Source organism: Camelus ferus, chromosome 22 (genome assembly GCF_009834535.1).
Source record: "Camelus ferus isolate YT-003-E chromosome 22, BCGSAC_Cfer_1.0, whole genome shotgun sequence".
NCBI lineage: Eukaryota > Metazoa > Chordata > Mammalia > Artiodactyla > Camelidae > Camelus > Camelus ferus.
This window is the reverse complement of record NC_045717.1, coordinates 18,546,529-18,574,460: the sequence shown is the minus strand read 5'-3', so window position 1 is coordinate 18,574,460 and position 27,932 is coordinate 18,546,529. Positions and strand designations below refer to the sequence as shown.

Below are 27,932 nucleotides of genomic sequence, written 5' to 3'. Positions count from 1 at the left end.
TCCCCAGTACCTCCGTTAAAATAATAAATAAATAAATAAATAAACCTAATTTAATAAAAACAACAACAATAATAATTTTAAAAAACACTAAAAAAAAAAAAAAAGACATCTTTTTGGACACCACACAGCTTACCTAGCTGGAACCCAGCAATAGGGAAGACATGCCTACTCAGATCACACTAGAGAAGCTGGAAGTCGGCAGAACTGGCCAAGTAGCAAAACGTGGTTAGCTTTTAGGGGTTTGACTCTGCCCCTTCAGCACCTCACAAGTAGATACCTCAAGCAACTCAACTTGGTAGGATTTAAACTTGTGGCCTCTGAGTGACTACTCCCCCATCCCTCTCCGTGAGGCCAGGGAGTGAGGCCTGTGGGTGCACAAAGATTCTCAAGGTACTGCGAGCCCTACAACTGCCAACAGGAAAAGATCTGTGCTTTGGAAAGTACAAGAATAAAACACTTTGTGTTTTCATCTATTTTGCCTAGATAAGGCCCAGTGAAAAAGGTAATGAGTTTCTGAAGACCACAACCTTGGCTTCCTTTACTCAGAGACAGGGATCCCTAAAAGCTGAAGCTTCAGAAGTTTCTAGAGCCTAACCTGGATGACTAAGTGCTGAGCACTGACTCACCTTTCCCCCCACCATGCTCTCCTGTGAATCAGCGATCCACCTTTAGGACTTCTCACCATGTCCTTGATGCCAGGCCTCTGAGTTCCAGAGAGGGCAACAGCTGATGAAGGCTCAGGGGCAGGATCTGGAACCAGGAGAAAGGAGAGAAGGTGAGGGACTGTGCCAGGTCCTGTCTTGAGGGTGTGCATGAGTCCGTGTGTGTGTGTGTGTGTGTGTGTGTGTGTGTGTGTTGGCACCCAACCCTCCCAGCCTGATCACGACAATCAAGGGAGCAAAAGCATAGCATGACCCCAAACAAGCGCTGTACAGTAGAGCTAGTATGAGAGGCACAACTGCCTGTTACAAAGGTGAGCCGTGTCTGCGATTTTAAATGTTCCAATAAATAGGCACATTAAAAAAGTAAAAAGAAACAAGGGAACTTAATTTTAACAATGTATTTTAATCCAATATATCAAAAATATTATTTAATGTGTAATCAACATAAAAGATTATTGATATATATAATTTTTACATTATCCTTTGTATGCAAAGTCTTTGAAATCGTTGTGTTTTATGTTCACAGCACGTCTCAATTTTGAGTAGCTACATTGGCCCCTGGTGATCATAGTGGATAGTGCAGATAGAGACAAATGTGGTCTCACTGCCCATAGGGCCCGGCAAGGTGGAGCGGGGGCTTGCATTGAAAGGGCAGTGAAGACATCCCCAGAATGGGGTGAGAGCTCAGGCTGCAGGTTGGGGGGATTCCAGAGGGCTTTTGGCCAACCATTTCCCCTTTTCTTTCCTCCCGTTCACGACAGGGTTCCGGTAAACGGAGAGGCCTTTCCATCCTACGCCCCCAACCTCTAGGCCTCTCCCGAAGCTCCCCGCTACCTCCCGGGGGCCGCCCACCTTCACCCAGCCGAGCTGCTCGCCATGTGGATGCTGCCCTCCCTGTCACTCAGCTGCTTGCTCCTGCCCCGCGCCTTGCAGTAACCGTCGCTTCCCCTGGTTTCCACAGCGACGCCACTAAGGGGCGGGGCGAGGGTGCTAGAGGCCCGGAGGCTCCCTTTGATTGGTGGGTAGCCAAGCCCTTCTTTCTCCATCCACCTCCCTTTTACCCACGCTCCGCCCCCTCTGTGGGCCCCGCAAGCTGATTGGCTAGCTCTGTGGCGACAGCGGCTAGTTCTCGCTCAGACCCGCCCTGAGGGGTGGGGGCGAAGGTGGGCGCCCCGCATGCTGATTGGCTGGAGGGGTGCGCGCGGCAGGGAGGGGCGGGGCGGACGCGGAGCCGCGGTTAGTCTTGCGCGGCGGTGGTGAGCGCGTGAGGTATCCTGTGCTGTGTCTCTTGCAGGTAGGCAGCAGCAGCAGGAGCGGTAGCGTCTGTGTGAGGGAGCCATGAAGCATTACGAGGTAAGAAACGAGGAAACTGGGACCGAGCGGCCGCCACAGACCCATTCTTTTTCCTTCGTGAGATGACGGGATCCCCCTTTCTCACCCTGTTCCCCGAAGCAGAGCCAGACGGCGCAAGCGCAATAGGCGTGCGCTGTGCCCCGGGGCCGCTAGTAAATCGCAGTGCGCATGCGCGCGGGAGGTATTTATAGTTTGCAACCCAGGCTGTTTTAGGGGTGCGTTTTCTTGGGGTCCAGCCGAACCTGGGAAGCTTGTAGGTTCCTTGCAGTTCCCCCTGCAGGATGAGTTGCACAGGGGAGGAGCGTGGATGTGGGACCTTTGTTCCCGATCCGACGATGTCTTGCACAAACCTTGCACCATGCCTCGAGCTTAGAAAGGGATTTTACAGTCAGCCCTCTTTGGCACGACCTTTGGACCCTTTCCCTCGCCCGGGTCGTCTCCCTCTGAGAAGCTTAGGCGGTGAAGGAGATGTAGCTCTAGTGCTGGCTACCGCTACTGAGCCCAAAGCTGATCTTGCTTTCTGATATTCTAAAAGATCATCTCAGTTAGTCCCTGCATGTCGCCGAGGAGAAATCTCACGCCCACAACCACTCTTGAAGTCGAAGTCTTCTAGCTCCTAACTTGGGCCTCTTTTTCCCTTAAAACGAAGTGTTCTGATGCATTTATCAACCTAGCTGATAATATAATGTTACCAATTTAAATACCAGTTAATTATTGCTGACTTAAAAGTAACAAATAAACTAGTGTATTGTTAAAGTTCATAATAAGAATAATTTAGAGGGTACTTACTCTTGTACTAGTAGATTCTGTTACCTTGTTTTCTTATCCTCAAAGCCCTGTGAGGTAGAAACTGTTAATTATTATTCTCACTTTTGTAGATGAAGAAACAGTCTCAGAGATGTCAAATGACTTGCTCAAAGGTACCCAGCTAGTAAGTGCAGAACAGAGAGAGAAACTGAGGACTCCAGAGTCTCAGTTGTTAGCCGGTATGCCATGCTGGTCCCCAAATGAAAATTAGCAGGTTGAGAGATTTCTTGGTTTTTTGTCGTTATTTTTTGTTTCTTTCCCAGTTAAAAAAATTGTGGTAAAACACACATAACATAAAATTTACCATCTTAAACATTTTAAGTGTACAGTTCAGTGGCATTAAGACATTTACATTGTTGTGCAACCACAACCACCAGCCATCTCCAGAACTCGATTCTTTTCATCTTGCATGAATGAAACTCTCTACCCCTTAAAAACTAACCCCCCTTCTCTCCTCTGCCCTGCCCAACTGCCATTCTACTTTATGTCTCTATGAATTTGATTATACTAGGTGGCTCATGTCAGTGCAAGGAAAGATCTCTATGTTTTTATTCACAAGTTGAATACCACTACTTCTGCCCACCTCCTTTACTATTATTATTACTATTACTATGAATACTTTTGGGGGTAATTTACCCAGAATCTTTTGAAGCTTTTAACCCAGAAGTCTGTATGATGTGGCACAAAAATTAGGAGGTAGGATTCAATAATCTCTCATGCTTCATTCAACTTTATGATTATAAAATGAAGTTCTTATCATAAAGCTTTTCTAATATAGTCCCCCCCACCAAACCCTCTATGTCACCTCAGAGAACAAACCACTTTCAATTTGAAAGATGCAGGATGGAAGATACATGTGTCTTTTTACAAAATAGGAGTCAATTTTGCTAGTTGGCAGGCAGAGAAGGTAGGCCCCTGAGGACGCTTGAGGTGGGCTCTTTGGTTCTGAGAAGCTGGGCACACCCTGAGGCCCATGGCTAGGACTGGAGGACATGCTCTACCTTACTCAAACCCTTCCCCTCCCAGAACAAAGGGGGAGCTTCAGACCCACTGTTCACGTGACCTTGAAGAAAAAAATAAAATCGTTATTTTGCTGTGTTCTCTGTTATTCTCTGCTAACATTTGCCAAGTAAGCACTGAGGCCATAGCTCCAGAGTTTCTGTGCAGGAAGAGCAGTTGTCTTCCAGCCCAGTTTGCACAGCAGGTGGGTTAGCTTTACTCTAGATGTTTGTTGTGGCTCAATAAAAACAGCAGAGATTCTTTCCTTCACATTTAACAGTTTGATAAAAGGTTTCAGTTCTCCACATCAAAGAATATGTTTCTATTTGGGACTAAGTCCATCCTTTCACCTCTAAGCGACCCCTAGTCCACTGAGAGATTAACACCCCCCAAAAAAGACCTTTTTGGCTCCGAGGGAGACCTTGGAGATGATGAAGCACAATTCATAAAGTGATAGATTTGTCGCTCAGAAAGTTTGCAAGACTTGCTCCGTGTCCCACAGTGAAGGTTGGTATCTGATGTTCTCAGCAGGTGGGATTCCAGCTGGAGGGGGGGTTTGTTGCTGTTTCGGTAGGAGTTTGCTGATACTGCCATTCTCCCTTCTATGCTTTGAGGGGAAAATGTGTCCCTTCAGTGGCCTAATTGAGATGCAGCAGGTAGAACAGGTTACTCTTGGGTCTTCAGTGAAGCAGCTCCTTGAAGGACAGAGCAGGCCTTGGGATTGTCTTGGGGTCAATATGGGAACTGCTTATCTGAGGCTATAGGATTTTTTTTTTACTTTTGTTTTGCCATTGCAGATGAGAAATCAAAGTAGTGATCCTAGCAGCAACTGGAAAAATAGTTACTCCATCCTGTAAAAGAGTCTGTCAATTCCTGGGAGGATCAGTCCCTCTCAGCTTCCTTGAGCCCAGGTCACTGCCCATTTCCCACAGTTGGGTAGCCGGAGGCAAGGAAGCCTCATCCTCTTGGGGTCCCCGCTGTCCCATTTAGGATCCCCCCCCCCCCAAAAAGGGTGCTCATCTTATGGATAATCCTAGACCAACACAGTTCTTGCTTTTGCTTCCAACACAGGAATAAATACGTGGAAGTCCAGGAAGTAGAGTTGTGGTCTAGAGGCAATTGTTTAGAACTTGGTAGGAAGGTGAAAATTGAGAAAGTAGACTCCTGTGTAATGGTGTTATAGGTGTGTGTGCTTTGGATAGGCCTGGCTCTGCTACTCACTAAATAATTGTGACCTTGGGCAGGTTACTTAATCTTCCTGAGCCCCTTGGAGCAAAATCTCTTTATGTGTGACAGTAAAAGCCAGTATTAAAGAACATTATGAAATTGCTGGAAATCGGCCATCAAGGTGCATGCATAAAAGGGGGAGATGCTCCATGTAGCTCTGGTTCATTTATTTTATCTGTTGTGCCTGATTCCATTATATGAAAAACTATCTAGTTTGATTTACCTGGGCCTTTAATAAATCTCCAAACATCATGTTGCATGAAAAAAAGCAGTTGCCAAAGATTTTATAAATTGAAAAAACATACCATACCAGACTTTCATGTATTGTTTATGGATATGTGCTTAAGTAAGGATAAATTGTAATATGAAGTGAGAAATGTGTGGGAATTACATGATAGTGAGAGGAACTGTTGCTTGGGAAGAGATGGAGGGGGAGGGAAAGGCGTAGGGAAGGCTTCCGCAATGTCTTTTTTTTTTTTTTTTTTAAGGAATCTGTTGTAAATAGAGTCAAATATAAATAAATATCTGTTTAACTTGGGAGGCGGAATCCTAAGTGTCTGCTGTTTCCCATACTTTTTTCCTCTGAATTCCTGTGTCCTTTTGAAGTAGAAGATTGAGGGATAATTAGGGTTTTTCTGGCCATCAGGTCCTGTTTTTTTACATGTGGGGCTCTTTGACTTTTGCACTTTAAATTTGGTGCCTGTTTGCAGGAAGGCAAGCAGTTCTGAGGTGGGGGCCACGTGATCTCTTCACTTTCACACCCTCCTGCTGCATCCACAGGCCTTCAGAAAATGTTTTTGGGATCAATTTTGCATATGCTGACAGGATGGGGCCCCGGTTCTGATCCCCTCTTCCTGGGCGACTTCTTGTTGCTTGATGATAATAGTACCAGGGAGGGGTCACATTTGTTGTGTTCTTCCAGAAGCCCTGACAGGTGGGTACCCTTTGTCCCTCTGTTTTGTGGATAAAGAACCTGAGGCTCAGAAACATGAAGGAACTTGTGCAAGGTCACGTGGTGGTGGGGACAGGATCCAGACCCAGGCCTGTCTGATTCCTGTGCATAGGGGAGCCAGGGCCACAGTGGTGCTGATAATGCTGCCGTAACAGTGACCAGCAATTATTGAGTCCTGTGAGCACCTGATCGGGTGGCCATGAGTATTACTTCTACTTTACAGCTAAGGAAACTGGGCCTCAGAGAAGTCGACTAAGTTGTTCAGGGTCACAGAGCCAAGAAGCAGTGGAGCTGGGCCTTGGCCTCAGATTTGTGAGACTTCATTTTCTCGCCCTGCAACAATTCCCTGCAGTGCTGCCCTGAGGCGGCTGGTGGCTGAGCTGTGCTTTTCTGAGTACACAGCATCCCTGAAGTGGGGTGGGTGGGAGAGAGGGCCACTGTGTGCCAGTGTGGTTCACTGGCAGAGGGAGTCCCTCTGCCCTCAGATCGGATAGGCTGCCCCTCAAGAGTTTCGGAGGTGAGAGCTAGAGTGGGACTGGGGAGTCTGGAAAGCAGGGTGAGTTTTAATGACCTTTCTTGTGTTGCTGTGCCTCAAGCCAAGAGCCTGGGGCTGGGGAGGGGGCTGTCTGAGCTTTTCCACACCCTCAGAGCAGGTTTCTTGCTCTGAGTAGGTGGTAATTCACATTGGCTGATTCTCTTGGTGAGCCCTTTTCTCTAACCCTTGGTATTGTAGCTCTACACTTCAGCCACTCCCTTGCTGTGGGTACTTAGAACCTCGGAGTCCCTGGGCTTGAATGAGCTCTGGAACTCTCTAGAACTCTCAGATGTGGGACCTGAGGCTCAGAGAGGAGGGGCTTTCCTGGGGCCACACAGTCAGTTCCCCTTTGGGTTGGGCAATATCCCCCCTGGGAAGATAGCAAAGCCTGCAAAGCTTTGGATCAGAGCTGGGTTTAGATTCTTAACAGCCCCGTACAAAGTGTGGAGCCCGTGGGCAAGTTCTGTAACCGTTTGAGCCTGTTTTCTCGTCTGTGAAATGGGGGTTAGGGCAAGGGTGTGCCCTAGCTGGCTTGCATTGGCTCTCATTGTACTCATCTTCCCAACTCTGCGTTCAGGGACATCAGGTTGACAGCTTGAAATCAGCCATGGTGAGGGGAGGGGTCTGGGGTGGTATTTACACCATAGAAAAAGGCAAATCAGGTTCCTCCCCCTTCCCAGCCCCATGTTGCACATTGACCAGCACAGTGCTGGGCATAATGGTTCCTTCATCACGGGGTTATCGCTTCAAGGATTTACCGCTCTGGTGAGCATTAGATGAGGAGATGCGGGGAGAGCGCTCAGCTCAGTGCCAGGCACAGCACAGCAGAGAACATTTACGTTCTGTTGACCTAAACCGTGGTGCTGAGGCTGAGGAGGCAGAGTGGAGGCGGGGCCTGGGTGGAGGAGGCGGGGCCTGGGTGGAGGAGGCGGGGCCGAGGCCGAGGAAGTGGATGGGAGAAGCCAGTGGTGGGTGTGGTTGGGCGGGCGGTGGGGTGGGGCAGCTGTTGGCACCCATTCGTGGGAGACTGTGGTGGCGGGTGGAGCCCTGAGCCCAGCGGAGCCTCTTGAATAACTGGTTCCTGAGGAGTGAGAGAAGTGGAGGGCTGATGGCCCTGCATGGGGCTGTGTTTCCAAAAGACTAGCTCCTCTGTTAACGCACTTGAGTTCGTTTGGGAAACCCTGCACTTTCACTGTCAGGCTTGGCTGGATGAGAAAGGCCAGAGACCTTAGGCTGGTTGGTCAAGTTCAGGCTGGGTCTTAACACCCTCTTGCTGATATTAACAGTGGCAGCTGAGCATGCTTTTGTACCTGGGAACAGCCAGCGTATCATAGGAATAGTAATGAAAGCCACTGCTAATACAGTGCTCGCTCTGCTAATACAGTGCTCGCTCTGAGTGCTTTTTATCTATTAATTCGTTTACTCCTCCCAATAAGCCTATGAAGGTGGTATTATTCTTATCCCTACTTGACAGATAGGGAAACTGGGGCACAGAAAAGCAAAGCAATGTGCCCAAGGTCACACAGCTAGTGAGTGGCAGAGCCCAGATTCTGTTAGACCTGAAATGGGCTTCACTGTGGGTGGGCCCAGGTGGTTGTGCATTGAGGAAGGAATGAAGTGTGGCTGTGAGGACATGGCCTTTGGAGGCCACCAGATTTTGGGATAGTTACTTAACCTGCTCGAGCCTCAGTTTTCTCATCTATGAAGCCAGGAGAAAGACACCTGTCTCAGAGGACCACTGGGGAGTGTAAAGTGCCCAGCACACCGCCTGGCTGGTAGTCAAGGTACAGACCATTAGGAAGATGAGGACAGGTCTGCATCAGTGAGGCCACTTGAAATGCTTTCTGCGTGTGGCCTCTTTTTTTGAATGCCTCAAAACTTGTCAATGAACAAGGCGCATCAGCCTCCTGGAGATGGATTCATGCCAATTACATGCCCTGAAGATGAAGGAAGGACCCAGATGCCAATGATCAGTTTTGATACCACACACGCTCAAGTCACATTTTGGGATGATCTCCTCTTTCCTTCTCTGTGGCAAAATCTCAGCGAAGTCAAAGCACAGTCAGACCCACTTTTAACCTGTTGTGACAAGAACTCATTCCAGGAAGCTGGTGCTGGAAGTGGGCCTGGTCATCTGTTGCCTGTGACAGCCTCCTTACTCGGAAGTGCACCGCTTCCGTTCTTGCCCCTCCAGGCTTTGTTGCCCACCCGGTGGCAGCCGGGGGTCTTCTCCCACAGAGAGGGGAGGATCTTAGCGCTCTGTGCCTCAACCCGCCCCCCTCTCCCCCCGCCAGAGGCTTCTTGTCCTCCTCTACCCCTGGCTTCCCTCCTGCTACACTGCTTTCATGTCAGACATCCACAGCCATGTTCCTGCCCTGAGCATAGACCATTCCTTCAGCCAGAAATGCTCTTCCCTCTGTTTTTCCCATGCCTGCTCCCTTCTTGTTCCTGAGTGCTCAGCTTCAGGCCTTCCTAGACCATCCTCTCTGGAGTGTGACCCCAGCACCCTGTTCATCTCCTCTGGCTGTCCTTGGGCTGGGGTTGCGTTTTCATTTGGGTACTTGATGGTCTTTCTACCTTCGCAGACTGTGAGCTCTGTGAGGGCAGGATCCCTTTGTGTCTTGTTCCTGCAGCTTCCCCAGCCTCTGGCCAGTGCCTCCTCGTTGAATGAATGATTCAGGAATGGATGGATGAATGCATCTTCTTCTGCCTGTGGTCAGGCTCATGGGTAGTAGAAGGGTGAGTTGGGGCCTGCTGCAGGGACCTGGATGAGTCCATTGTCATGCATGTCAGGCTGAGGTGGCCCCATGCAGCCAGTCCTGAGTGGCCCTGACCTAGAGAAGTCAGCTTTATGAGTGGCCATAAGCCCTGGGTCCACCCTCTCCACAAGTGGCTTGTTCCTTGTGGTTCCGTTCCTCCTGGAACCTGGGTAGGCTGAGACAGGAGCTGCCAGTTCTGGAGGTGGGCCTGCCTATCGCTGCACAGTTGCTGACAGGTTCTGCTAGTCTGGGTGCTCTCCCCTGGTGCGCTCCACTCATCTGTTTTCCAGTCCATCACTTTTTATTAGTTCATTTTTCCAACATATATTTTTTCCCCCTATGCTAATCATACGCCAGGAATCCTGGGCTGAATGAAACACAGCCTTTGCCTCAGGGTCTTTTCATCTAAGCCGAGGCCTGAAGGAGGGGATCTTTGGGGAAGAGGGGAGAAGAGCTGTGCAGAGGCCCGGAGGCCAGGTTTCCCACGTCGAGAGATGAGAGAGATGTCCCACCCTTCTGCTTGCGGGATGCTTGGCCATTCCCTGGGACCCCGGCGGCCAGGCAAGACTGTGTAACCACCCAGACACCTGTGGACTTTGTCCCAAAGGTGATGGAAGTCTCTCTTTCCTGTTAGTTTAACTTTTAGAGGGCAATTCATTGTTAAATTCTTGGAGGGCCCTCAAGTTATGGTGTTTGTGTGTTAGATAAATGTGCAAGACTGGTGTTTCCTTATTACTGGCAAGTGCGCTGTGCATGGTGTTTGGGGCTTACTCCCCCTCCCCACCGCCTCCAGTCCCATGGTCAGTTAGAGATGAGCCACGAGCCTTTCCGAGCCCTCTGAGGGATAAAGGGCCTCTCAGTAGCTCCTGGTGACTGGCAGGCTGGCACAGCCCTGTCCCTGTCCCTACTCGAACCAGGCTCTTATGTAAGCAGGGCTCTTGGGCCATTCAGGCAGCCTGGGAGACTGCAGGGTTTATGCTGTCTCCCGGTTCCTTCGGAATTCTTTTTTCCACTTTGAAAGGACCAGGGAGCACTAGCTGGGGACCATGCCAGTTGTGTGTGGGGTCCAAGGGAACGGTGCCTGTCCTCAGGGTGGGAGGGGGTCTGTTGAGTTGGGGGGGAGGGCACTTTAACACTGGCATTGGGGCTTCATGGACTACAGGAAGCAGGCTGAACTTGAAGGGGTCTAAGAGCTGGAGCCTCCAGTCTCTTGTGAGGAGAAGCCATCTCCCAGGACACCTCAGGAATCTAACTCGGAAGGAGAAGAGTGGGGTGGGGGAGTCACCGAATTGATGCACCTCAGGAGGTGGGGTTGGGGGAGCATATCTCTGCTGGGGGGGTGAGGGTAACAGCAGAATTCTTGGGGAGCAGTGTACAGTCTGAAAGAGTACTTTGTTGAATACTCTGCACTGCTGAGAGTCAGGTTGCACAGAATCTCCTGGCTGGAGGTGGGGATCCACTGAGGATGGGCTGGGGCTGAGCTGGGGAAATCCAGTGCTGGGACGGTTTCAGGAGAGGTGGCTCTGCTTGTCCCTTCTGGGAATCCCGTCATTCAGATCTCAGCTCAAATATCACCTCCTCCGAAAGGCGCCCTCTGACCCACCCAGGCCACACTTGTCACCTTGTCGCCTCTCCTGTTTTGTTTGTCTGAGTAGCACTTAGCACCTTCTGATCGCTGTTTGTGTGAGGCTCTCCTCTGCACCCCTGGCTGTGGATTGAGCCATTGCGTGCATGTTGGTAGAGACCTGCATGTTGGTAGAGACCTGCACATGGTAGAAGGGGCCACAACCCAGCGAGGAGGAGGGAGCCTCCTGCTTGTGGGATGCTTGGCCATTCCCTGGGACCCGGGCCGCAGTGTGGGCTCCTGTGCCTGCTCCTGCATCGTGAAGCTGGCCACTGCTCATCTTGCGGTATGTTGGAATTTGGCCATTCCCTCTCCTCCCCCTTTGACCCAAAGTTACCTGAACTGTGACTTTTCGTGTAAGACTAAGATGGGGATCCTTTAGGAAGCGCTAACCATGACCGGCAAGCCCCAGGACTGTTTCCCGCCAGGCTCCTCCGGGCGCAGTCTGAGAAGCGGGCCCAGGCCCTGTGCTTTCAGCGCATCCTGGCTCCCCTGGCGCCTCCGTGGATGGCACCGTTTCCATTGAAGTGGAACCATTTCCAGTCTCTCCAGCTGGGCTTGGGAACCTGCAGCATCCGGGCAGGAAGCGGTGGAAGCATAAGGAGGGGTGTCCGTGTGAAGACTCCGGGGTCGGTTTCCTTTGCTTCATTTCACTCTCTACCAGAGCGGCAGAGCGGAGCTGGCAGAGGCCGTGGGGCTGGGAGAGGCTCAGGCGGCCTTGGCCTGTATTGCTGCTCGCAGGTAACACCGTGGGGAGAGGACAACCAGGGGCAGCTTCGTGCACCCCTCTCTCAACAGCTGCTGCTGAGTATCTTCTAAACCGCCTTTCCCTTTATAGATGCGGCTAGGCCTGTTAAATATTCCAGAAGCCCGGCACTCCTGCCAAAATCCTCTTTCACTTGTTACTACTCTCCTCGCTTCATCCCAAGATGTGCATTTATTCCCCTTGGCATTTTCGTGTTCCTGAAGTTGGGATGCATCTTACAATTTATATCTGTCTACCTCTTTATCATATGTTGACATATGTGTTTTTTTCCTCCCGAAAATTGACAGCTTGTTTTGAATCAGTGGCACCTCAGGAAGCAGGAACTATGGTGTCTTCTGCACCACTTGCCACCTCCATGCCTTAGTCCAAGTTGTTTACAAGAGTCTCACTGCCGTCTCTGCTTCCCGCCTTGTCCCCAGCAGCCAGAGGAATCCTTCTCAAAACCAAACCGGGTTGTGGCTCTGGCAACTTCTCATCAGTCGACGGTCAAACCTAGAGAACTTGTCTTGCTCTCCGCTGTAGCCTCCTCCATAGCTGCTCGCCCTCAAGTACTGTGTGCTCCAGTCTTTTGATTTTCTGGAGGCCTGCCAAGCTCTGTGCTGTCTCAGGGCCTTTGTACTTCCCTCAGGGAACCTCATGCCGGCCTTCAATTTGGCTCAAACCACACTTCCTTAGAGAAGCCTTCCCTGACCACCTCGTGTGGTCCTCTGGGCTCCCTGCCCTATTCTTTTCTTCCAGCAACTGGTACATCCTGACCTTGTGTTATGTGATGGATTCTTTGCCCATGTTCCCCTTGAGCGTGAGAAGGTCCGGGAGGGGGTTCTGGGCCACTGTATCCCGGCCCCTGCTACACTGCCCAGCATGCAGCTGTCACACATAGGTCTTTCTGTTCATTGTCTAGCACCTAGCATAGGCCCGGTACATCTAGGTTTGTGATAAGTGTTTGCTGAGCAAATGAAGAACAGGAACTTCTCAGTCAGCAGAAAAGGCTTTTGGGGGTTCCAGATGCCCTCTGTATGCAGTTGAGCCCTTTGCAAGTCCCTACGTAGCAGGCACACCCTAGCTCTGCTTGGGCCCCGGACACCGTTTCCAGCGCTGTGTGGGTTTCCTGGCCTGGGCCTGGCATCCCCGAGGGGCACAGGGAGCTGGAGAGCTATGCAGGAGGTGGCTGCAGCCACCCTTGGGCAGAGCCCGCTGGCTTGTGTACTTGGAGGTTTGATGTGCTTAGTTGGAGCTCCTCTGGGCATGTAGAGCTCTGGGAGATGGGTGGCCTGCGGGGCTGAGTCTGGACTGGGAGATGGAGTCTGGATCTCCCACCCCGACTGGGTAATGCCTGTCATGCTCCTTGGCTCTTGCTACTCTGCGTTGGGGTGAGAAAGTGAGCAACGTCGGGCCCTGGGGCCTGGGGCCTGTTGCCAGTGTCTGGGACCGGGACACAAGTCACTGATTTCACAAAAACAGTGAAGTGGTGCCTAATGGCTAGTCAGCTGGAAGATCCTTACAGATATTTCTGATAGTAGATCTTTGTGAGACTTTGGGCCTGTAACTCAGAAGGAGTTTACAACTGAGATTTTTTTTTTGCTTTAACAAAACTGTCCATTCTCATCTGCTTATTTTTGTGAACATGGCCTCTTAGTGTTTACTTTATCTAATTAGTTAATTTTAAAGAACTGGCTTATCTTTATTTGTTTTGTTGTTTTTTGTTTTGGGGGAGGTAATTAGGTATTTATTTATTTTGATGGAGGTACTGGGGCTCGAACCCAGGACCTTGTGCATGCTAGGCACACACTCTACCACTCAGCTATACCCTCACCCCTTAGCGTTTACTTTAAAAAGGAGAAGAATGAAGAAATGTCAGAATAAAAGCCCTATCTCATTCTAGCAGTCAGAAAAATTTACCTTGGGTACAGGAACTAAGGGGAAAAAAGATGCATCCATCCCATTGAGAGAGGCAGTGCCAATTACCTACTATTTATGGTTAATGTTTAGTAACTATTATGATAGATTTATGCTGTGTTGATGGTTTATGTCTATGATGTATGCTAAGCTGATATCGTAATAATAACTCATCGTGAAGGACTTTCTTCTTAAATGTAGAGCCTTAGGTCATGAAAATGTTTTTAAGAAATTAAATTTCAATTTGAGCAATAATTAAGATGCTTAATAGTGATCTTCAGTCACGAGCATGTATTGGGATAAAATTCCCATGGGGAGGGGAACAGGAACAGAATTCAACTTCAAGGCAAAAAAGGTGTAAATAGTAAAGAACTTGTTTATAGCTTTTTCTTTTTAAAGGGTATTGAGACTCTAGCAAGTTTTAATAGAGCCTCATGAATGTTTATATAAAATTTGCAATATCTACAGTAGGCTGGAAATGACATCTTTTGCAACTATTAAATCTCAGGTAAAAAATATTAGATGTCAACTTAAAAATGGATATGGAGGGTACGTACAGCTTGCAAAATTATTTTAGGGATACGTGACCAAGAAAGTGTTGAAAGAATGCTGAGTTTGCTCTATTGTGGATGTTTCTGTCTGATTCCGGGGAAGAGGAGTGGTATTTCTCAGTGAGCTGGATCTCTTCGGGGATATTTAATGGGCATTTCACACTTAGTAGGTTCAAAACTGAGCCCAGATCTGCCCCCACCTCCCCCAGCCAACTGCATTTTCCCACCCCAATTAATGGCAGTTCTAGTCTTCCCATCACCAGACCCCAGGCTGTTTGACTTGGCTCTTTCTCTCACGCCTCATGTCCCAAAGGCAGCAAATCCTGTATTTCTGCCTTCACAATACATGTGGATTACACCACTTCTCATGGCCCTGCTGCCATCACCAGCCCCAGGCCGGGGGTTGGCAGGCTCTACCTGTGAAGGGCCAGATGATAAATATCTCAGGCTTTGCTGGCCACACAGCCCCTGTGACAGCTTCTCAGTTCTGCTGCTGTCACCCAGACAGGATGGCTGTGTCCCAGTGCCTGGGACTTTGTGGGTACTGAAATCTAAATTTCATATAATTTCCAGGTGTCATGAAATAGGCTGCTTCTGATTTTTCCCAACTGTTTAAAAATGTAAAAATCATCTTAGCATGTACAGAAACAGGTGGTAGAGCAGAATTGGCCTGTGGGCCATAGTTTGCCGACCCCTTGGTCTAAGCCATCCTTTGTCTTGATAACCTCTTATTGGGCTTCCTGCTTCCATCCTTATTTCCCTACAGTCCAGAGGAATCCTTTAAGAACCCAAGTCAGGTCACTTCCCGAGGGGGACCCAGAACCTTCTATGGTTCCCACCTCACTCGGAGTAGAAGCCACAGACCTTACCTGGCCCAAGAGACCCTGTACCACCTGTCACCTCCCTGCCCTTACCTCCTCTCCTCCCTTCCTGCCCCCCCCCCCCCGGGCCTCAGCTCTGTTGCTTGAGCACACCAAGCATGCTGCACCTCAGGGCCTTTGCACAGGCCATTCCTCTGCCTGGATGTGCTCCCTGGATCTCTTGACTCCCCTTTCTTTCGCGGCCTTCAGCACTTGCTTCAGCATCTCCTCACGGAGTCCGTTCTTGACCACTTTGTGTGAAACTGCCAGCTCCCTTCACCTGCCATTCCCTGTCCCCTTTTCCTGCTTTGTTTTTCGCATGGCACATGTCATCTTCTGTTACGTTATGTGTAACTATTTTATTGTTTCTGTTCCTGCTGCAGTGTCAGCTCCACATGGGCAAGAACTTCTGTCTCTTTCCATGGCTGAACCCCCAGAGCCCTTAACAGTGCCTGGCATATAGTAGGTATTCAGTCACTATTTATGCAGTGAATGAATAAGCCTCAGTGTCCTCACTTGTGAAAGGGGATTAAGAGTATAGGAGATAATTGAGTCGAGGACTTGCTTCCATGCCTGGCTCACCATGAGCATGCTGGAGGCGTTAGCTGCTGCTGCGGGTATCAGGCCGGCCACGGGGGCACCAGACTGGGCTGTTGCACAAGCTGCACTCCCCAGGGGTGGACTGACCTGCCTGCTGCACTGGGGCTGGGCATGATGGGCGCAGCTCGGGAGTCGGCCTCGTGAGCTCCTTCTGCTGCTCCTGTCAGCCTGTGGTCAGCTCGAGGTCAGCCTGCATCCATAGGGTTCTGCTTCTCCACCTCTTCCAGCCTCCTGGCCCGACAGTTCCTTCCTGCCCAGAGATGCAGAGAGACCTTGTGGTCACCAGCCTTGAACCTGCGAGGGGGTGCTGCAGGGGTGTGGATCTGGACTGTCCTCCGGGGGTCTGACCCTAGGGACAGCCCTGGAGGAAGAGTGTTCAGCTCTTAAGAGCAAGAACAGGCAGAGCCCTGCCCCTAGAGCTTGTAACTTGTGTCCTTGGGCTGGTGACTTGTGCTTCTGAGTCTCGGCCACCTCATCTGTAAAGTGGGGTGACAGTGCCAACCTAACCTTGCTTGATGGCGCTGGGAGAGGGAGCAGGGAAGCGGTGGGGAGCGACCGAGGAGGTTGGGTTGGCTCACGCCCAAGTGGGAGGGTCTGGGTGGTAAGGGTTTGGGGCATCATCCATAGGGCAGAAGCCTGTTTGAGGAAGGCAGCCCAGGGGAGTTGGCTACCTCCATCTTTCACTGGGAGCTTTTGAAGCTGTAGATGCCTGGTCTTCCATCAGAGATCCCGATGTCCCTGTCTGAGTTGTCCAGGCCAGGACTCTTCGTGTGTGTTTCACGAGCAGTCAGGGTTCAGGGCCACTGGGCAGGGCAGGGCGGGGAAGGGCCCTCCCACATCTGCCACCGGAATCATCTCTGTCAGGTCCTCTAATGAATATTCTGTTTACCAGGTAGAGAAGCCAGGGCTCAGACAGGGACGTTGGTCTGGCTTTGGCCTCTGCAGCAACGCCTCTTGCTCAGTGTTGGAGGCCCCCCCACCCCCCGTGGCATCATCTCTCCGGGCTCATTGGTGGCTTTAGTCCTGTGGCAGGAAGCCTTGCGGGAAGTGTCGAGACAGCTGCTGACCCTGCCTGGGCCCCTCTGGGTGGTATCGGTGGGGGTGACAGGCCTTTTGCCCTTGGTGTGGCCTGACTCTGCTGGGGCCAAAGGAGGTGGGGCCAGGGGAGGGGCAGGCTCAGCCTCCCAGTGGCCCTCCCTGTGGAGTTGACAGGTTCTGCAGAGACCAGACCTTCAAAGACTGGATGTGCTGGAGTTGGAATGTCAGCAGGGAGCGGGGAAGGGTACCTTCCAGGTAACTCGGTCCAGGGTTTGTTCCCCCCTTTTTTTCTGTTAGCATTTAGCCCTGTTCTTCAGCGTGGAGGAGGTATTGCTTTGTGTGGTGAGTGATGGGATTCTTTGGGCCCAAGGAGGCTGGGTTGGCACTGGCTCTGGCACTTCCTGGCTACGTGCTGTGATCAAGGGCCCCCCCTGTTTCTGAGCCCTAGTTTCTGAGCTGCCTACCTGGGGTCACAGTCTTTAGCTTACAGGCCCAGGGAGGCTAGGTGAGATATGCAGGTAAAGGTCTTAGCACAGTCCTTGGCACAAAGTAAGCATCTGATAGATGAAACTAGTGGCAGCACTTCCAACAGAGCAGGGCCTCGCAGCTCTGCTCTGCCAGGACAGCGCCCCCTGGAGGCCCTGAAGGCACAGCCTGTAACTGTGGGCACCAGGGACCTGCTGGTCAAAGATCTCGAAACCCAGAGTCCTCACTGTGTTTTGGCCCAGCATCACCTTCATCTTGGGCCTTCTGTGGTCACAGCAGCCAGCCTGGGCGCTCAGCACCCGAAGAATGTCCTCCAAGGCTAGATGCTCCTGGGCTGCGCCAGCTTCTCCTGGCTCTGGATCTTTGGCATTCAGACCCTGGCCTGTGCAGGTGGGAGGCAGGAGCTGTTTGAGGGCCTGGGAGTGGGTGGTCAGCCTCTCTGCCCTTCCCACCCTGGGTGACATTTCCCCCCAACTGTGGCACCTCAAGGAGGTTGGTGCAACCACTCCAGACGCCGCGGAGAAGTGGGGTCATGAGCTAAGGCCACTGGGGAAGGAGGTATTTCTGGCCCAGCAGGTGTGGCCTGTGCTGGCTTCCTGGCAGCTGAACCCAATGTCTCCTCAGCTGCCCTGGCATGAGCAGTGTGACTTCGATATTTCTGGAAAGTGGAAGGGAGAAGGAGCCGAAAGAGCTGAGCTGCTGAGTCCAGGTGAACACGCTGAAGCCTCTGCATGTGCGAAGTGGGGGAGCTGGGCCGGCACTGCGCTGCTTGGGGCCAGGCCTCCATCCTCCGGGTGCACCAGCCCTTGAGCCCCGCGCCGGGGCTGTGGGGGCCGGCTGGCTGAAGGACCTGTTGGGCCCTCTGCATCTTTGCCTGGAGTCCTGGGTTGCACGGAGCAGGGCTTGCCCCAACAGCAGGCCTGGTGGGCCCCAGCCTTGGGAGAAGATGTCGCCCGCTGGAGCCCACACTCCCCTGTGTGCTGGTGCTGGCTGGGTTGTGCCAGGCTGCCCAGCACCAGGAGGCTCAGTTGCAGGGCCCTGTTCTGGCAGGCAGACACTGTGGGGTCCCAGAGAATCTGCTCTAGGCAGGGTGCGGGCCCTCTGCAGACTGCATGCTGGCTCGGGGTGTGGCCCAGCAGCCTGTGTGTGTGGTGGGGGGTCTGGGCTCAGGAGTTCACTGCTGCATGACCTGGGTGCACTCCTCACCCCGCTGAACTTGGCTTCCTCATCTGTGAAATGGAGTTAATGGCTCCTGCACCCTCGGCTGGGAGTCTTGTTTACCGATGGGAGGGGCCTGAGGAACATTGGGCCCACTCTGTTTTTAAAAATGGGGAAACTAAAGGTCAAAAGGGGCCTGGGCTCCTGGCTTGGGAGGCCTTCTGGACACTGGTGCCTGGGACCTGCAGTTGTAAACTCTTCCAACCTGGGATCAGGGGGCGCCTACCATTCCTGCTGCCCCTCTACTTGGTCCTCCTTCCTGAGGCTCAGGTCAGAACCTTAGACCTCCCCCCCCCCCAATTCAAACCATCTGCCTCGTCACCTCCATCTTCATTGTCTGTTCAAAATTCCCACTTTTCACCCCCTCCATGGCTCCCATCTCACTCAGAGTAAAAGTCAGAGTCCCCCCTGTGGCTCACAGCGCCATGCATGATTTGCCCATCACTTCCCTGTTCACACTTCCCCTCTGTCCACCTTGCACACTCTGCTCCTGCCACACTGGTCTGCTGCTTAAACATTCTAGGCAGTCCAGTCTCAGGGCCTTTGCACTTGCTGTTCCCTCTACCTGGAACGCTTTTCCCTTGATGTGTGCATGGTCTGTTCCCTCACTTCCCCTGGCCTCTGCTTAGATGCCCCTTCCTCAGGGAGGCCTTCCCTGACCACTCTGTCTAAAATGGCCATCCTCCCCTACCCCACCCCTGCCACCTTTCTCTGTTCTCCACAACTCGTGGTGCAAAACATGCCACTATTGTCTGCCCCGCCCCCCAGCACACAGGTTGGAATGCAGCTTCTGTGAAGGAAGGGGTTTGGTTTTGTTCACTGCAGTACCCAGGGGAAGAGTGGGGGGCAGGAAAGGATGAAGGAAGGAAGGAAGAAAGGAAGGAAGGAAAGAAGGAAGGGAGTGAATGAATGTGAGGCTCTCTTGATCCCATCCTGCATCAGATGTACCTGGGTCATTTACCTGGAGCTCAGGCTTCTGCGGACACCCTTCCGGGTGGTGGGAGCAGAGGCCGTGGCCACAAGGGGGCGGTGGGGAGCGCAGCAGGCTCCTGGTGGTGGTGAGCTGTAGTAGAGCCGGCGGTGCGCCCCGCCTCTCCCTGCCTCTCCCATCGCACGCGTCTTGCTATTGTTAGGGTTCAGGGTTACTGTCACCAGTTCATTGCACCACCTCTGTGACCTTGGTGTGGTTCGGCCCCTTCATGGCCATGGTCAGAATCTGGGGAGAAGGGGCCCGGCTCCCTGTGTGTCGACCCCTTCTTTTTTGCTCATATAGGTCTAATAACGTTTATTCTTTGTTAGAATTATTCTAGACTGGACATGTGTGTGCGCTTTCTCAGGGAGGCCTTCCCTGACCACTCTATCCAAAATGGCCATTCTTCCCACTCCTGCCTCCGCCATTCTCTTTTTCTCCACAGCTCTTGGTGCAAAGCACGTCACTATCATCTGTCCCTGCTGCCTGCACTCTCCCCCAGCACACACACCCAGAGTGGTGGTGGTTATCATCTGGAAATCTTACAGTGACCCTGTGAGATAGCAGGAGTGGGGCAGCCCACTTGTAGATGAGGAAATGGAGTCTCAGAGAGGTTGAGTAACTTGTCCCGGGCCACACAGCCAGGAAATAGCTGAATCTTTCTGAACTCAGAGCCTCCTTGTGAGGGGCTGCTGGGCCTGTGGTGCCGCCTCCGAGAGCCCAGGCTGTGTGGAGCCTGTCAGCCACGTGGGGTTGCTGGTGAAGACAGATGGCTCCTAGGAGAGCTGGCACCATCCCTGACCCTTCCCTTCGGTGAGCAGTGCCCCAGAGCCCGGGAGGAAGGTCTGGCAGCCAGAGTGCTGGGCCCCACAGGGTCACCGGAGCTGGGGGGGTGGGTGTGTGTCCGCAGGCCTCACATAGGCTTCCCTGGAGCCAGGCCCCCAGCCCAGGATAGGGAAAGCCTCCTGCCAGCTCCTGCACTGGGGCGCCTGCCTCTGCCCTCGGGTCTGGGCAGTGGGCGGCCCCCTCTCCACCCAGAGCACGGTGATGGAGGAGTGAGGGAAAGGCCTTGGCTCAGAGCATGGTGGGGAGGGAGCTTTGAGGCCCCACCTGTGTGACCTTGGGCTGGTGCCTCACACAGGTGTTTAGTGAGCACAGCTCCTCGCCTGGCTGTTCTAGGTGCTGGGAAATGACTTGAGAACAGGACAGTCCCTGCCCTCCCTGACCATCCAGTGGGAGGCAGATCCAGTGGGAGGTGGATGGTAAATGTCTGGGTTGCTATTTTAAGTTGATGGTCAGGAAGGGCCTCACTGAGAAGTTGTCTCAAGACCTGAGGAGGTGAGGGAGGAGCCCTGTGGGGCCTAGGGCCGAGCGGTTCAGGCAGTGGGAACAGCATGTGCAAAGACCCTGAGCCTCTCCTACTCTTGAGCTCTAATTTTCTCATCTACCAGATGGGGACCATCCTGGGACCCTTGCCTGCTTGACTCTGGGTACCCATGCTAGCTTGAAACAGGTGCTTAGAAAATGGGCTTTTCTACTCCTGCTCCCTTGATCAGCAGCATCTTCATTTCCACGAAGGCAGTGAACACTGGGCCCTGCTGCCCCACAGTGGCTCTGGGTGCTCCCCTCTGGGCCTGCCCCTCCCCTACCCCTCCTGCAGGGTGGGCTGTGCCCTGCCCCTTGTCCTGCCCTCCCCTCTCCCCCAAGCCCTGACCTTGTGCTGCCACGAGTTGCTTTTGGCTGGGCCCCGGAATCTGGGGACTCTGGGTGAGAATTCCTCCCAGGATAGGGAACTGTCATCGCAGACCCACCCTCCTGTGCCTCAGGCCAGGGCTCCTGCCCTGTCCTTGTCCCCTGTCTGGCCATTGTGCCTGAGGCTTTGGGGCCACACCCACTGCCTGTGGCCAGTGCCTGGACTTCAGGTCAGTGACACACACCCTCACAGGCTTTGCTTCATTCATCCTTTGAACATATCAGCCCCCTGCCCCAGCCCCTTCCCTCTGCAGGGGCAGGAAGGGCTGCCCCATCTCCCTCAGGAGGGCCTACCGCTACTCCCTGTCCTTCCCTGGCCTTCTCCCCAGGAATGGGGCCTGGGCCTGCTGCCTCCCTCCCTGCGGTGCTCAGGACCGCTGTCTCGGGCTCTGCTCAGCAGTCCCAGGCCTCTCCTGGTCCCCACCCCACTCTGGCCTCAGGCCTAGGCAGGCACAGGGGTGTGTGAGTGTGTGTGACAAGCATGGGGGGGAGATGTGTACTCAGGCACACAGCAGGGGGTGGGGGTGGCAGTGGGGAGGGAGGGGTGCAGTAGAGGGTAAGCTTAGGGACTGAAGACTGGGGAGCACTTGATCGGGTCTCACATTTGGGCCCTTAGCCCTGAGGGGCGGGAGAGTGGGGAACCTGCTACTCTGTCCCTGGACCTTTTCTTTTTATGGGTAATTGGGACCAGTTTGTTAGCTCCCCCTTTAAAAAATAATTCATTGTGGTAAAATTCACATAACATACAATTAAAATCCATTTAAAAGTGAGTGGTTCGGTGACATTTAGCACATTGACGGTGTCATCTCTGTCTAGTTCCACAGCCCTTTTATCACCCAAAGGGAGACCAGGCCCCGTTAGCTGGCACTCCCACCTCCCCTCCCCCATTCCCGGCAACCACCAGTCTGCTTTCTGTCTCCTTCCATTTAGCTATTCTGGACATTTCACATAAATAGGAGACCCTTTCTATCTGGCTTCTTTCACCTAGCCTCCCCTCCTCCCCACCTGGCATTTAAAAATGTAAAAATTAAACTTTTGGGGGAGTAATTATATAGGCACAGGGAGTTGCAAAATAGTAAGAGAGGTCCTGGGTCCCTCCCCTCTACCTCCCCCGACCCCGGCCCAGGGCCCTTCCGATCTCTCTCTGGGTAAAGACGGCGCCAGGGCCCGGGATTTGGGGACAGGCAATGACAAATGAGGACCTGTGCTACCCCAGTGGCCCTGGGCTGGGGCAGTCCCCTCCCCAGCGGCCAGGCCCTTGAGGGCCAGGCTTACCTCTGCAGGGCACCGCGGCTCCTCTCTGGCCTCCGGCGGGCCTGGGTGCGGCGGTGGCGGCGGGTGGTGGCAACAGCTGCAGCGGCGGCTACTGGGAGCGTGGCCCCGGTCCCGGCCGCCCCTCCTGCCGCCCAGCTTCCTTTCCCAGCAGCCAGTCGGGGCCCCCGACGGCCCATACTCTCCTCCTGGGTCCTGGTCCGGTGCCCGGGTCTGGGGACAGGGTAGGATTTCAGCCCTCCCCCAGCAGCTGGCCGGCCGTGAGAGGGGCTGGTTGTATTTTAAGCTGTTGAGTGGTTCAGCAGGAACTCGGAGGCCTGCTCTCCCCGTCGGTGCGGTGCTGCCTTCCTGCGGACCACATGGGCTCCGAAGGCACGTGGGCACTGCCCGCCTGGGACCCAGGAACTATTAATACACCTGCAGCCACAGGGCAGGCCCCGTGCCTGCCCGGGGACCTGCTCTTCTTGCCCTTTCTGGCACATTCCACATGTGCCCCTTCGCTCTCCCAAGAGTCCCCTTGGTACAGGCGATATGACCAGCTCCCTGTTTCTGGTTTCCTGTTTCTGGTCCCGCTGTCTGGCCTTGTTACCTTGTGACTCAGAGGGGCTCAGTAACCTGCCCCCGAAGGCCACGTGGCCGAGCAGAGCCCCCAGGTGACAGCAGGCGCACTCTAGCGCGGCAGCAGTAGGGTTGGCTAGGACTTCTTGGCTGCTGGGCCCTCTCCCACCCTCACATCCACGGCTTGGGGCGGGCATAGCATAGATGGGCAAACAGGCCCGCTTGTGGCAGTGACCTCCTGGCCAGCAGGGGGGCCGGGATCTGAACCCAGGCCTGTGCCTTTCCCTTCGTCCCAGCACCACAGGGTCTCCTCACACCTGTCCTCATGGCCTGAGGTTTCAGGGCCCTTCCTGTCAGCACCTCACTTGCGTTGTCTTGTGGGGCCCTCACAGCCCCTGAGGTACGCACCTTACCTGCCCAGAGAAGCTGAGGCTCAGAGGAGTGACAGCTGGAGTCACCCAGTGACTGTGTGGCAGGGCCAATTCAGTCCCGTGTGCTGCACACCATGCCCCTGCCTCCCCCACTGGCAGTGGGATGTGAGGGGAGCCCTTCCCTTTGCAGGGGTTCTGGCTGCAGTGGACATGTCTGCCTGGGCTCTGGGTGAGTGGGTGTGCCGTCCAAGAACCCTGTCTGGGGCCCTGCCCTGGGGTTCTGAGTTCCGCTTCTTTTCCCCGTGCTGCTTCTGACCGAGGGCCTACCAGGCACTGGAATGGTCTTCAGCACCTGCTGCCCAGTGGCCAACCTGGGGTCAGACCCACCCTGCCTTCCACAGCCCCATGTCTGACAGGATCCGTGCCAAGCCCTGCAATGGGGCCTTCAGGCCTTTCATGATGGGTCTGGGCCCCTAGGCTGCACTCCAGCTCTCCCAGCAGTTCATGGTCACTGCTGGCCCAGGGGCCTTCTCGGACCTGCTTGGAATAGGTGCGTCAGATCTCCCTGAGGGCTCCCTCCCTCCCGGCACTGCTCCTTTGCTCCACCACTGTTGGCTCTGGGCTTTGGGGGACTCAAAGCCTGGATGAGGGTGCTATGTTGGGCTGACCTGGTGGGAAGACTGCCCTGAAGGTGGCCTTGAACAAGGCCTGGGTGGACCTAGTGAGAAAAAGGTGGAGAGGGAGGCCAGGGAGGCTGGAGCTAAGGTCTCAGCCCAGGCTGGGGGCGCCTGCTGGCAAGTTCCTGGTTTCCTGACCCTTTCCACACTTACAGGCTCTCTGCACAAGTAACCCCGGAATCTGTCACCTCCCTGGAAACACAAATGCACAAGGAAAATAATCCAGAGTGTCTCTTACAGCTCAGAAGGGAAAATGGATGATCTATCTCATGGATTCTCAAAATAACTGGGATTTCTCCAAGCCCAGTGAACTCTGTGGGCCTGAGCTGGGTGCTGGGGCCTGGGCTGCCCGCTCGCCTCTCCTCCTCCTCCTGGTGACTGGCTCTTGCTCTGCACTGGGCAGGGGGGCCCACCTCTGGGCATCTCCCTTCCCCAAGTGCTGTTGGGGTGGGTCCGTGTCCACTTGAAAGCCTCATATTCAGGACAACCCAGCCCTTGGGTTGTGTGTGGCATGACTCCTGGGGGGCTTAGCGTGGGGCAGTTTTATATTTAGCCAGGCCATGGCTGCTGGGCCACTCAGGTTACATCTGCACAGAAGCCGGCAGTGCCAGGGCAGGCGCGGGCTCCCTTCCAGCACCGCGGCAGAATTTGATCGCGCCGGCCCGGCCCAGAGCACTTCGCGTGGGGAGGTCTGTGGTGGGGGCTGACGGCCGGCAGCTGGGGCCGCTGGCTGCCCAGGCAGAGTGGGGCGGCATGGACCTGAGTGTGAGCGTGGTGGCCCGGGAGTCCAGCCAGGGCCTCGGACCTGTCTTCGGCCTCAATGGCCTCCCCCGGCCTGCGCCCCCCAAAGCAGCCAAGAAACCTAAAAAGGCTGTTCTCTTCTTTGAGGTGGAGATTCTGGACGCAAAGACTCGGGAGAAGCTGTGCTTCCTGGACAAGGTGGGACTGTGGTGCAGGCTGCGCCATGCTGAGGGTGCTAGGCCTGGGACCCACCCCATCCCAGGGCTCCTGGCCCCAAGGGAGAGGGGAGTGCCCCTCCCAGCCGTGTCCTGACACCCACCCCCGTTCTGCCGGGTGTGCATGAGGGGGACTGTCCCTGGGCCTGCCCCAGTCAGCTGGCCCCTCGGGATGGAGCACCCTGGCCCCTGGGTGTGGTTGGGAGCTGGCCTCCCAGCGTGAGAGGACCTCACAGCCTCAGTGGACCCTGCTTGGCTCTGGGACTGGGAAGGAGGTGGAGTTCCAAGACCTGCCCCCTTGTGAGGCCAGGCCAGGGGAAGGGGCTTGTCTAATCCCAGAGGAAGTCTGGAACAGGGAGGGCCTTCACTCGGAGTGGGGAGGAGGGGGCTGCGAGAGAGGAGGGGGTGGGGGTGGGGGTGGATTGGAGAGGTAGGCAGAGAGGTAAGCCCAGCTCCCCACAATCACACCATCTCCCAGCCAGGCCCCGGGCGGGGGGGCATCCTGGCTGCCTGGTTAAAATGGCCCTTAGGCCTGCGGCTGTCCAGTCAGCCATGACCAGGCTCTCCAACCCTCCCTGCTCCCATAGTGGCTGTCCAGGACCCCAGTTCATCCCGCCTCACCAGGAGGGATCCTGGGTCTGGGCTTCTCGCAGGGCTGATATCTCCATGGCCTGTTTCCCCCAGGTGGAGCCCCAAGCCACCATTGCAGAGATCAAGAACCTATTCACCAAGAGCCGTAAGTCCAGGGCCCAGCAACACTGCCCTCCGGGACCCCTCTGCATAGGGGCCTCTAGGTGGGACCTCGTCCTGCATGCGTCTCCCCCAAGGGCCTGCGGAAGATGCCCCCATTGTGGCCTAGGCTTCTCTGGGCTTCCCTGGGGTGGGTGCCCCCGTGTGGCCATCAGCAGGAACGCCCTTGCTGGGCTTTCGGAAGGACAACATCCTGCTTTTGCCTGCTCTTCCGGTTTGTGTCCTGGAGCCACACAAGCTTCAGAGGTCTTGCCCGGGGGCTGGAGGAGCTGTTGGGTCCCAGGGCCCCACCAGGCTGTGTGCTATGCCACTCAATTCTCCCCACAGATCCGCAGTGGTACCCTGCCCGCCAGTCCCTCCGCCTGGACCCCAGTGAGTACAGCTGTCTGCTTGGCTGCGCCTGGGCTCGTGGGTGGCAGTGGGCAGCCCCTGAGCCCTGGCCTGCCTCTCCGCAGAGGGCAAGTCCCTGAAGGATGAGGATGTTCTGCAGAAGCTGCCCGTGGGCACCACGGCCACACTCTACTTCCGAGACCTGGGGGCCCAGATCAGCTGGGTCACGGTGAGTCCAGGCCCCCTCTCCCAGCAGCCTCGTCTCCCATCTGCCACCTCAGGGTGACTCCCCATTCCCCTGCCCAGGTCTTCCTGACGGAGTATGCGGGACCCCTCTTTATCTACCTGCTCTTCTACTTCCGAGTGCCCTTCATCTACGGCCACAAATACGACTTCACGTCCAGTCGGCACACGGTGGTGCAGTGAGTGGGGCCAGGTGGGAGGGGTGGCAGGGGGCGGGGGAAGGCCCGCTGGACCTGCCCCGGCTGAACTGGCTACCCCTACAGCCTCGCCTGCATCTGCCACTCATTCCACTACATCAAGCGCCTGCTGGAGACACTCTTCGTGCACCGCTTCTCCCACGGCACCATGCCCTTGCGCAACATCTTCAAGGTGAGCCTCCAGCTGCCGGCCTGTTCACCCCCACCTCGTCCCTGCCGCCAGCTCCCCTCACCCAGGGTCCTGCCCTCCACTGGGCCTGGCTCCATCCCGGCCCTGCTCCCTTTCAGAACTGCACCTACTACTGGGGCTTTGCTGCATGGATGGCCTATTACATCAACCACCCTCTCTACACACCCCCCAGTAAGTAGCCTGGGATGCCGTGCCCCCACTGTGAACCCCGCCCCCCAGCTCTCCCCTCAGGACCTCCCCTCTCTGTTTCCTCTTTAGCCTACGGAGCTCAGCAGGTTAAACTGGCACTCGCCATCTTTGTGGTAAGCAGGCTGGGGTGGATGTCGGGGTTGGGGGAGTCGGGGGGCTCGGAGCTGAGCCTGCTTCTCTGACAGATCTGCCAGCTCGGCAACTTCTCCATCCACATGGCCCTGCGGGACCTGCGGCCAGCTGGTGAGTGGCCTGTCCTGGGCAGGGGGCACTAGTAGGCAGGGCCGGGGATTCTCACTCCCCCTGTCCTGCCCTCCCAGGGTCCAAGACCAGGAAGATCCCATACCCCACCAAGAACCCCTTCACATGGCTCTTCCTGCTGGTGTCCTGCCCTAATTACACCTACGAGGTGAGGGTCTGCCCTGCTCTCCTCCCCTCTCCCTCCTGAGGCATGGGGTCCCACGTGGAGGGGCTGGCCTCTAGGAGAGAGGTGCCTGGCTCTGTAGCTGCTTTTGCAGTTTGAACTTGGAACACTTGGAGATGGAGAGACTGGCCTCGCTGGGGGCTGGGAGGTGTGTGATGCTGGGCTTGTGGCTGTTGGGGGCTGAGGAGCAGCTTCATCATGAGTCACCCTTTACTCAAAGCCCCTCAAACACTGGAGTTTGGTGAAGGGGCGGTGGGAAGGTAGCCCAGAGGGCTGCCCAGCCCTGCCTGCCTTCACCCTGCCCACTCTGCCCACAGGTGGGGTCCTGGATTGGCTTTGCCATCATGACACAGTGTCTCCCAGGTGAGCCACTGCCTCTCCCCAGGGGCCCCGCCCGTCCTGCCTGTGTGCAGCCCTCCCTGACTCCCCTGCTCTGCCCCACAGTGGCCCTCTTCTCCCTGGTGGGCTTCACCCAGATGACTATCTGGGCCAAGGGCAAGCACCGCAGCTACCTGAAGGAGTTCCGAGATTACCCGCCCCTGCGCATGCCAATCATACCCTTCCTGCTCTGAACGGCTCCCCCACACCCAGGCGCAGCCGCGTGGGCTCGCATCCCCCTACCCAGGTGTCATTCTAGGGGAAGAAAGGGAACCACTGCTCTCCAGCATCTGGAATAAAACCCATCTGCCCAGCTGGACTCAGACTCAGCGTGTTTCTTTG

At 54.7% G+C, this 27,932-nt stretch overlaps 1 protein-coding gene across 1 annotated transcript; it reads left to right on the top strand.

Moving 5' to 3' along the window:
* Positions 1-1,873: 1,873 nt before the first annotated feature.
* TECR (trans-2,3-enoyl-CoA reductase) lies at positions 1,874-27,909 on the top strand. Its single transcript, XM_006173028.3, has 13 exons — positions 1,874-2,015; positions 24,822-24,872; positions 25,574-25,625; positions 25,967-26,011; positions 26,095-26,198; positions 26,276-26,391; positions 26,476-26,581; positions 26,698-26,770; positions 26,858-26,901; positions 26,974-27,031; positions 27,109-27,197; positions 27,530-27,575; positions 27,657-27,909. The coding sequence occupies exons 1-13, from the start codon at positions 2,001-2,003 to the stop codon at positions 27,782-27,784; spliced, it is 927 nt and encodes a 308-aa protein (XP_006173090.1). The 5' UTR covers positions 1,874-2,000; the 3' UTR covers positions 27,785-27,909.
* The last annotated feature ends 23 nt before the right edge of the window (positions 27,910-27,932 follow it).